The sequence below is a fragment of the Cyanistes caeruleus genome, chromosome 22, assembly GCF_971803275.1.
Source record: "Cyanistes caeruleus chromosome 22, bCyaCae1.hap1.1, whole genome shotgun sequence".
In the NCBI taxonomy this organism is placed as follows: Eukaryota; Metazoa; Chordata; class Aves; order Passeriformes; family Paridae; genus Cyanistes; species Cyanistes caeruleus.
The window spans coordinates 6,615,480-6,626,023 of NC_141722.1; the positions used below are offsets into that span (position 1 = coordinate 6,615,480).

Here is a 10,544-nt window from a genome sequence, read left to right on the forward strand (position 1 = left end):
TTCTGGAGTCAGTGATGGTAAAGCTGGAATTCCAGGCAGCTGGAATACCTAAAATTGAGATGCTGGACCCAATTCCAATAGGCTGGAAAACGAAATTCCTTAATTCCCACTATTTTGTGAATTCAGTGGTGCCAGGGGCCTCTCCTAGAACCTCAACACCTAAAACTGAGCTCCCGCTTCCAACTCCAGCGATCAGGAAAGTTCAATTCCCTAACTCCCGCTATTTCCACACCTCAGCCAGGCCAGTCCCACAGCGCTCCTCCCTCCATCCCTTCTTCTCCAGCCATTCCCGACGGGATTCCCCTCCCTCGAGGGCTCCTTTTACCCCTTCAAACCTCGAGCTCAGCGTTTCCTCTTCCTGCCGAAAAACCCCGGAGCGGGAGCGGGAAGGGGCGTGGAGAAAGCGGGAATTTCCCTCAGCCGTCCCCGCCCGGAGCCGCCCCTGAGGGGAACGGTGCCCTGAGGGGAACGGCTCCCTGAGGGGAACGGCGCCCTGAGGAGAATGGTGGGAACGGTGCTTCCAAGGATTCCTTGGAATTTTCCCGCTCTCTGCTGGCTCCTGGCCGTGCCCATTCCCGGTTCCCTGAGTTTGGAATGCCGGGAGCACCAATACCGCTTCCATGATAAATGCTGCAGCGACTGCCCCCCCGGTGAGTGCCCGCCGCGGGGCTGGGAGAGCCGGGCTTCAGGGGAACAGCGAATTTTTTCCTAGTGGAATATCTATTTTTTTAGTGAAATACCTATTTTTTTAGAGGAATTTCTAATTTTTCCTAGTGGAATATCTATTTTTTAGTAGAATTTCTGATTTTTCCTTAGTGAAATACCTATTTTTTAGTGGAATTTCTGGGTTCTTTTCTTAAGAAGCTATCTTTTTTAGTGACACATCTAATTTTTCCTTAGCGGAATATCTATTTTTTACTGAAATACCTATTTTAAATGGAGTATCTAATTTTTTTCTTAGTGGAATATCTTTTTTTTTCCTTAGTGTTTATTTTTTAGTGGAAAATCGATTTTTTTCCCTACTGTTTTTAGTTATAATACATATTTTTTATTAGTTAATATCTATCTTTTAGTGGAATATCTAACTTAGTGTAATGTCTGGTTTATGTTTTTAGTGTAATACCTATTTCTAGTGTAAATCTTTAGTGCAAATCTATTTTTAGTATATTTTTTCTTAGCGCAATACCTAATTAATTAAAATTAAAAGCTTAATTAAAGTGTAATATCTAATTTTTTCTGAGTGCAATACCTATGTCTACTTTTTAGACTGATAAAAATCACTTTTAGACCAGAAAAAAATGGGGAAATCCTCCTTTTTGATAGTAGTTTTTAACTTTTTTTGATCTCTTTTTGCTTCCTAAATGCCTCAGTCAGGAGAATTTCCTAAACCTTTTCCCCTCATTCTCTTGAGAAAGGATATTTGGGATCCACTGGGAGAAAGATTTGGGGCATTTCTGAATTTTTAGGGGCCGATTTGTGGGATTTGGCTGGTGAGGGAAGGCAGGACCTGTCCTAAAACCAGTCCTAGGCTGGAGGTCAGTCCTAGGTCTGTCCTAAACCTTTTCCCTCACACAGAACTAGAGGAAAAGGTGGCTTGGGAAGGGAAATCTGGGATGCAGTAAGAAAAAATTTTGGGGTATTTTCTCCATATCCAGCCGTCTCCAGTCCTTTTCAGCTGCTGCATTTTGAGTTGATTTTTCGCCTGGTCCAAACTTCCAGGGATTTTTCTCCTAAATAAAAACCAAGAACTACCAAATTCTGGGCACCATTTGTTCCCAAAGGATGAAATTCAGGATTTTCCCCCTCATGATCCCAGCCAATCCCGATTTGTTGCCAAAGGAAATTCAGGATTTCCCCCTCGCAATCCTACTGAATCCAAATTTTTGGGGTGTTTCTTAGGGGAAAGGGCCAATACCCATGCCAGGACACACTGATCCCAAAGGATGGAATTCAGGATTTTTCCCTTCACGTTCCCAGTGAATCCCGATTTGTTGCCAAAGGAAATTCAGGATTTCCCCCTCGCAATCCTACTGAATCCAAATTTTTGGGGTGTTTCTTAGGGGAAAGGGCCAATACCCATGCCAGGACACACTGATCCCAAAGGATGGAATTCAGGATTTTTCCCTTCACGTTCCCAGTGAATCCCGATTTGTTCCCAAAGGCTGAATTTCAGGATTTTTCCCCTTACAACTTCAGCCACTCCCGATTTGTTCCCAAAGGATGAAATTCAGGATTTTTCCCCTCTCGATCCCACTGAATCCAAATTTGATCTCAAAGGATGAAATTCAGGATTTTCTCATGATCCCAGCCAATCCTGATTTGTTCCCAAAGGAAATTCAGGATTTCCCCCTCACAATCCCACTGAATCCAAATTTTTGGGATGTTTCTTCGGAGAAAGGCCAACACCCATACCAGGATCCCAAAGGATGAAATTCAGGATTTTTCTCCTTATGACCCCACTGAATCCTGATTTGGTCCCAAAGAAAATTCAGGATTTTTCCCTTCATGATCCCAACCAATCCTGACCTGTTCCCGAAGGAAATTCAGGATTTTCCCCTCACGATCCCGATCTGTTCCCAAAGGAAATTCAGGATTTTTCCCCTCACGATCCCAACCAATCCCGATTTGTTCCCAAAGGAAATTCAGGATTTTCCCCTCACGATCCCGATCTGTTCCCAAAGGAAATTCAGGATTTTTCCCCTCACGATCCCAGCCGATCCCGATGCGTTCCCAAGGGAGGAAATGCGGGATTTACCGCAGTGAGTCCCGGTTTGGGTGTTCCAGGGCAGAGGATGCGGCGGCGCTGCACGGCCTGGGACGACACCGAGTGCTCGCCGTGCCAGGACGGCTACTTCAGCTCGCAGCACCACCACGGCTTCTGCCGCAGCTGCACCGTCTGCCAGACCTGTGAGTGCCGCACCGGCGGGAAATACTTCGGGGGCCATAAATCCCCTCGGGCGGGATAAATCCCTTCGGAGGGGATAAATCCCTTTCTTAGGGAAAAAATCCCTTCTGGGAAGATAAATCGCTTCGGGGGAGATAAATCCCTTCTGGGGGGAAATAAATCCCTTTGGGGGGAATAAATCCCTTCTTGGGGGAATAAATCCCTTCGAGGGGGGATAAATCCCTTCTGGGGAATAAATCCCTTATTGGGGGGAAATAAATCGCTTTTTAGGGGAAATAAATCCCTTTTGGGAAATAAATCTCTTCTTGGGGGAATAAATCCCTTCGGGGGGAATAAATCCCTTCTTGGAGGAGTAAATCCCTTCTAGGGGGGAAATAAATCCCTTTTTGGGGGGAATAAATCCCTTTTTGGGGGGAATAAATCCCATTTTGGGGGGAATAAATCCCTTCGGGGGGATAAATTCCTTTTTGGGGGAATAAATCCCTTCTTAGGGGAATAAATCCCTTTTTGGGATGTTTTGGGTGAAAAAATCATTTTTTTGGGAAAAAAAATCCCATTTTTGAGGGAATAAAATCCCATTTCTAAGGGAAAAAAAGACCTTTCTGGAGGAAAAAATTCCTCTTTTGTGGGGAAAAATGCCTTTTTGGAGGGAAAAGATTGCTTTTGGGGGGAATCCCATTTTTTGGGGAAAAAATCCCTTTTTGGGAGAAAGAAACCCTATTTTGGTGGAAAATCCCCCATTTTTGAGGGAAAAACAAAAGCCCTATCTAGTGGGAAAAAATCCCTTTTTGATGGAAAAAAAACATTTGGGGGGAAACAAGTCCCTTTTTGGGGCATTTTGGGAGAAGAAAATCCCAATTTTGAGGGAAAAAAAGCCTTTTGGAGGGGAAGATCACTTTCTGGGGGGAGAAAATCCCTTTTTGAGGCATTTTGGGGGAAAAATCCCATTTTGGGGGGAAAATAATCCATTTTGGAGGAGAAACTACCATTTTTGAGGAAAAAATGCCTTTTATGAGACATTTCTGAGGGAAAAAATCTCATTTTGGTGAAAAAAACCTTTTTTGGGGGCATTTTGGAGGAAAAATCCCTTTTTGGAGAGGAAAATTGCTTTTTTGAGGGAAAATGTCCTCTCTTGGGCCATTTTTGTGGGAAAAATCTGTTTCGTTGGGGTATTTTTGAGGCAAAAAGTCCCTTTTTGGGCCGATTTTGGGGAAAAATCCCTTTTGGGGGAAAAAAAATCCCTTTTTTTGGAGGCAATTTGGGGGAAAATCCCTTTTTAGGGGAAAAAAAACACTTTTTGGGGGATAAAAGTCCCTTTTTGGTGCTTTTTTGGCTGCTCCCCCCTGAGTTGTGAGGGTGGAACAGGCTTTGGCCTGTCCTCAAATTAAATTATTCAGTTGGTAAATTGTTAAATTATTAATTGTAAAATTGCTGAATTCTGCAGTTTCTACATACAGAAAAACCCCATAGGAATTAATTTTTGCTGTTAATTAATGAATTCCTGCTGTTAATTACTTAATTGTTGTTGTTAATTAATTAATGGTTACTGTTAATTAATAAATTGTTGCTAATAATTAATGAATTCCTGTAGTTCATTAATGAATTCCTGCAGTTCATTACTGAATTCCTGCAGTTAAATACTGAATTTCTGCAGTTATTTAATGAATTTCTGCAGTTAATGATGAATTCCTGCAGTTAATTAATGAATTTCTGCAGTTAACTATGAATTCCTGCATTTAGTTAATGAATTTCTGCAGTTAATGATGAATTTCTGCAGCTAATGATGAGTTCCTGCAGTTAATTAATGAGCTGTTGTTAATTGCGGGTGTGTGCCGTGCCAGGGCGGGGCAGCGAGGAGGTGAAGCCGTGCGAGAGGAGCTCGGACCGGCGCTGCCAGTGCCGGGCGGGGTTCGCGCCCAGCGGGAATGCTGAGGGCAGCGGTGAGTGGGGATCGGGATCGGCGGGAATGCTGAGGGGAGCGGTGAGTGGGGATCAGGATCGGCGGGAATGCTGAGGGCAGCGGTGAGTGGGGATCAGGATCGGCGGGAATGCTGAGGGGAGCGGTGAGTGGGGATCGGGATCGGCGGGAATGCTGAGGGCAGCGGTGAGTGGGGATCAGGATCGGCGGGAATGCTGAGGGGAGCGGTGAGTGGGGATCAGGATCGGCGGGAATGCTGAGGGCAGCGGTAAGTGGGGAATTCTCAGGAATCCTGAGGGCAGCGGTGGGTGGGGATCAGGAATCCTCGGGAATTCCCATCTGCCAGGGCCGGGAGCCCTGAGGGCAGCGGTGAGTGGGGAATCCTTGGGAATCCTGAGGGTGGGGATCAGGAATTCCCATCTGCCAGTGCTGGACGGGGTACGCGTGCACTGGGACTTCGGAGGGGAGTAGTGAATAGGGATGGAAACCCTCAGGAAATTGGGATAGGGAATTCCTTAGGAAGGGGTGAGTTGGGATTGGGAATTTCCATCCGCCAGTGCTGAGTGGGATTCGTGACTGCTGGGATTCCTGAGGGCAGCGGTGAGTGGGGATGGGGAAGAATTGGGATTGGGAATTCCTTGGGAAGGGGTGAGTTGGGATTGGGAATTCCCTTGGGAAGAACTGGGATCAGGAATTCCTTGGGAATTCCCTTGGGAAGAGTTTGGATCAGGAATTCCTTGGGAAGAGTTGGGATCAGGAATCCCTTGGGAAGGGGTGAGCTGGGATTGAGAATTTCTTATGAAGGGGTGAGTCCAGGATGTGCCAGCTGGAATTCCCTTTGGAATTCTGGGATGTGCCGCCTTCCCAAAATCCTGCCTCCCATATGGGAATTCCCACTGGAAAAGCTGCTCAGCCTTTGCTGAGGGCTCCACACAAGGGGGTAAAAAATCCCTGTGGAATTCCTGGCTGGAATTGTGAGATCCCTGGGTAACTGCTGGAATCCAGAATCCTGGATAATGTTAAGCTCAGACCCAGCCTTTTGATCCTGTTTTTCCCAGAGTGCTCCCGATGTCCTGAAGGGACTTTCTCCAGAGGAGGAAATGAGAACTGCCAGCCTTGGACCAAGTAGGGATCCCTTTCTGGGGAAAAATCCCTTTTATGGGGGGGAAAATCCCAATTTTGGGGGGAAAAGTCCCTTTTTTGGGGGAAAAAAAATCCTTTTTTGGGGGAAAAAAGTCCTTTTAGGGGAAAAAAGTCCCCTTTTGGGGGGAAAAGAATTCTTTTTGGGGGGGAAAGAATCCTTTTTGGGGAAAAAATCCTTTCTGGAGGAAAAAGTTCTTTTTTTGAGGAAAAAATCCCCTTTTATGTGAAAAAAAATCCCTTTTTAGGGGCAATGTGCTCAGAGCGGCTCTGGAGGTTTAATTTTTCCAGGAAAAGCCCAAATCTGGAGAAATAAATCAGAATAAACCCAGATTTAAGTTCCCCTGAATCCCATCCTTTGGGAATTTGAAAATCCCAAAAGGATTTTTAAGGATTTCCCACCCTTTTTAAAAAAACTTTTGGATATTTTTTTTGGGAGCAAAAAATTCCCGTGTCAGAATCAGCTCTGAAAATCCCAGGCTGGTTTTTCCGAGCAATTCCTTGGATTGATGGAATCATTCCCAGGGGATGTAGGGATGGGAAATGCTGAATTTGCAGGGATAAAAGAAGGTTTGGGATCGTTGTGTGGGTGGGATTTGGGAGCTGTTGGAAAACCCTCGGGGATTCCTTTTCCAGCTGCAGCTTTTTTGGGAAGAGCACGCTCCGAGCTGGCTCGGCAACAGAGGATGCCCTGTGCAGCAGCCCTGGCCTGGATCCCATTCCCACGGGATTCCTGGAAAACAGGGATCCCGTTCCCACGGCGTTCCCAGAAAATAGGGATTCCGTTCCCACGGCATTCCCGGAGAGCAGCTCCAACACATCCGGTCCCAGGGAGATTCCCGTGGTTTGTCGGGATCCCGGCGGCCCCGCGGAGCCCGGCTGGGGTAAGGCTGGGGAGGGAATTCCTGGATTCACACCAATTCCAGGATCCCACATTTCCAGCTGGGCATGGATTTCCATCCAAGTCGTCTTTCCTGGGAAGGGAATTCCCACTTTTCCCAAAGCCATTCCTGGATTTCCCACCACATTCCAGGATCCCACATTTCCAGCTGCAGCTGCTTTCCCAGTAAGGGAATTCCCACTTTTTTCAAAGCCTTTTCTCTATTTCCCACAGCATTCCAGGATCCCACATTTCCAGCTGCTGGGTTCCCACCTGGAGCTGCTTTCCTGGGAGCTGGAAATCCCGTTTTTCCAGAATTCCTTCCTGTTGTTTACACAACCTTTCAGTGAGCTACAGAATTCCAGATTTCCGGACTCTGGGAGCTGAATTCCCACTTTCTCTGAAGCCTTTTCCACAAAAATTCCTTTCAGAATTCCACATTCCCACATGCTTGTTTTCCATGTAAAACTGCTTTCCTGGGAGATGAAATCCCATTTTCTCTGGAGCCTTTTCCTCAAAACCTCTCGGGATTCCACATTTCCATCTGGAGCTGCTTTCCCAGGAAGGCAATTCCTGGATTCACGCCAATCCCAGGATTCCACATTTCCAGCTGCAGCTGCTTTCCTGGGAACTGAATTCCCACCTTTTCCGAAGCCATTCCTGCATTTCCCACAGCATTCCAGGATCCCGCTTTTCTGGCTACTTGGTTCCCACCTGGAGCTGCTTTCCCGGGAAGGGAATTCCCATTTTTCCCAAAGCTTTTCCTATTTCTGACCTTTCCTGGATCCCACATTTCCATCTGGGCAGGGATTTCCACCTGGATCTGCTTTCCTGGGAAGGGAATTCCCAGAAGCCAGACCTGGATTTCACAAAACTTTGGGATTTGCAATTTCCAGCTGCTCGGTGTCCATGTAAAACTGCTTTCCTGGGAAATCAAATCCCACTTTTTCCGAAGCTGTTCCTGGATTTCCCACAGCATTCCAGAATCCCACATTTCCCTGGCAGCTGGATCTCTCCATTTCCAGAGTTCTGGATTCTCCCTCTAGAATCTGCAATGCTCTGGGAGCTCCAAACAAAACCAGGAATTTTTCATTTTTTTAGAGAATTTTTCCTTTCTAATTCCAGGTTCTTTGTCCCTGTTCCTGCTGTGCCTGGTCCTGCTGATGGTGAGCGGAATTTCCATCCTGCTCCTGCTCATCCAGGCAGCCCGGAAAAAAACCAGGAATGGGCCTGGGAGGAGCATCCAGCACAGTGAGTTCCCTTTGTTTTTGTGGGATTAAAAAAAACAGGAAAAAAACGAATCCCCTGTTTGGAATGTGGTAATTAAGAAAAGAATTAATTAGGAATGCAGGGAATTCCAGAGGCTGATCCAGATTTAGTCCTGATTAAGAGCTCAGCATCCCAAATTTTCATTCCTTCATGAAAATAATCCCTGAATTCCCCGATTTTAGGCCAGGAATTCTCTTCCTGGCAGGATCCAGAGGCAAATTCCAAAAGTAAAATGGGGATTTTATCTTTGCCTCCATGGAATTGGAATGCCCTGGATCCCCCTGCAAAGTTGGGAAGGTCTGGCTGAGAAGAGCTGAGCTCTAAAACCAGGATTCAGTGGCAAAACTGAGCCTAAAACGGAGATTGAGTGATAAAACTGAGCCTAAAATTTGGATTCAGTGGCCAAACTGAGCCTAAAGCCGGGATTGAGCCACAGCTGCCTCCTGTCCCGTTCCCAGGGAATATCCCGGTGCATTCTCCCTGATCCCAGCCTGGGCATTCCCTGGAAAGCCAAAGCCGGCCCCAGAACCCCCAGGCCCTTCCCGCTTCCTCCCTTGGCGCTGATTCCCAGCACAATTCCCTGTTTTCCAGATGAGGGCAGCTGCCGGATTCCCGTCCAGGAGGAGCACCTGGATCCCAATTCCAGCCTCACCAAGAACTGATCCCGTGCCCAGCCCTTCCCGGCTTCTCAGAGCCCGGGAATTCCTGAGGAGTTAATTGGAGGCCGCTTGAACCCTTCCATTAACTCAGCGTCTCCCTTTGGAATTCAGGAGAATTCCCGAGGGAATTCTGGGGGAAATTTTCCCCCCTTTTTGGGTCAATCCTTGCTCAGATCCCTGAAAATGTTCTGGGGATGAATTTCTGCTGGAATTCCCAGCTGGGAAATCATGGAAATCCCGGAGCAGGTGAAACCCGGGGTGGCTCCGGGAAGAGAAAATCCTTGGATGCTCCTGCTGAGGGGAAAATGGGAATTCTCAACCCAATCTTGGGATTTTGGGGTTGGATTTGAACCCAGCTTGTGCTGCCTAAACCTGGGCTCAGCTTGGGGCCCAGAGCTGCAGAAATCTTGGGCTGGGCACTTCAAATGCCCCAGGTTTGATGGAAAAAAGGAATTTTACTCCTTTAAAGGTTTCAAATCCTCTCATATTTCATGAAAAAAAATGAATTTTATTCATTTAAAGGTTTCAAATCCTCTCAAATTTAATGGAAAAATGAATTTTATTCCTTTAAAGGTTTAAAATCCTCTCATATTTCATGGAAAAAATGAATTTTCCTTCTTTAAAGGTTTGAAATCCACCCAAATTTTATGGAAAAAAAAGAATTTATTTTTTTTAAGGTTTAAAATCTCCTCATGTTTCATGGAAAGAAATTAATTTTATTCCTTTAAAGGCTTAAAATCCACCCAAACTTTATGGAAAAAAATGATTTTTATTCCTTTAAAGGTCTGAAATTCCCAGATTTTGGGACAATCAGGATTTGGTGGCAGCTCCTCCCACACTTCCCAAAACGACTTTTCCTTCTCTGCTTCATTTGCCACAAATTTGGATTTTTTCGGGATTTTTCCCAACCTCTGGAAGGTTTGGGAGGAGCCTGAAGATTCCTTTGGCTGAATTTCAAAGATTTCTGTGGAAATCCAAGGAAAAATGGAATTTTTTCTTATTCGGGAGGGATTTTCCCTCAGAAACTCGGCAAAAACCGGGAATTTTACCCAAAGAGCACCGAGAATATCCCAGAAATTCCGGCTGGGAATGGGGATAGTGGAGGTGTTCAAATCCATGGATTTGGAATATTTGGGAATTGTATATGTCATACATATCTGGGGTTTATACCGTGTATAGGAACGTTTGTATCGTGTATGGGAATCTGGGAATAAAAGTCTGGAAAATCAATCCCGGTGTGTCCGGAGAAAGGTGGGAAAACTCCTGCGGGAGCCGGGGAGGGAGGGGGAGGTTTCTGGGAAAGGCTGGGATGGGGTTTTGGGAAGTTGGGATGGGAAAGATTGGGATGAATTTTAGGGAAAGGCTGGGATGGGTTTTAGGGAAAGGCTGGGATGGGTTTAGGGAAAGGTTGAAATGGATTTTTGGGAGAGGTTGAAATGGATTTTTGGAAAGGCTGGGAAGGAGTTTTCAGAAAGGTTGGGATGGAATTTTGGGACAGAGGGAAGTTGGGATGGGTTTTAGGGAAAGGCTGGAATGGATTTTAAGGAAAGGTTGGGATGGATTTTAAGGAAGGGCTGGGATGGGGTTTTGGGGAAGAGGGAGGATGGGATGAATTTTAGGGAAAGGTTCTTCCCAAAGAAGGAAAGGTCTTTCCAGAAGGTGGCTGGGATGGATTTTTGGGAAAGAGGGAAGTTGGGATGAGTTTTTGGGAAAGGCTGGGATGGATTTTCAGGAAAGGCTGGGATGGGTTTTTGGGAAAGGCTGGGACGGGTT

At 46.1% G+C, this 10,544-nt stretch overlaps 1 protein-coding gene across 3 annotated transcripts; it reads left to right on the top strand.

The window, feature by feature from the left end:
* Positions 1 to 370: 370 nt before the first annotated feature.
* TNFRSF4 (TNF receptor superfamily member 4) lies at positions 371 to 10,001 on the top strand. 3 transcript variants are annotated; one of them, XR_015278691.1, is made up of 7 exons: positions 371 to 650; positions 2,785 to 2,907; positions 4,747 to 4,886; positions 5,882 to 5,948; positions 6,600 to 6,847; positions 7,969 to 8,094; positions 8,704 to 10,001. XR_015278691.1 is itself a non-coding variant. In XM_086860389.1 (7 exons), exons 1-7 carry the CDS (start codon positions 503 to 505, stop codon positions 8,772 to 8,774), a joined length of 882 nt encoding a protein of 293 aa, XP_086716515.1. In that variant the 5' UTR covers positions 371 to 502; the 3' UTR covers positions 8,775 to 10,001. The 3 variants fall into 3 exon arrangements, 2 of the variants coding, with proteins under 2 accessions (XP_086716515.1, XP_086716516.1); XM_086860389.1 differs by having other exon boundaries at positions 4,747 to 4,845; XM_086860390.1 differs by lacking the exon at positions 6,600 to 6,847.
* Positions 10,002 to 10,544: the final 543 nt, after the last annotated feature.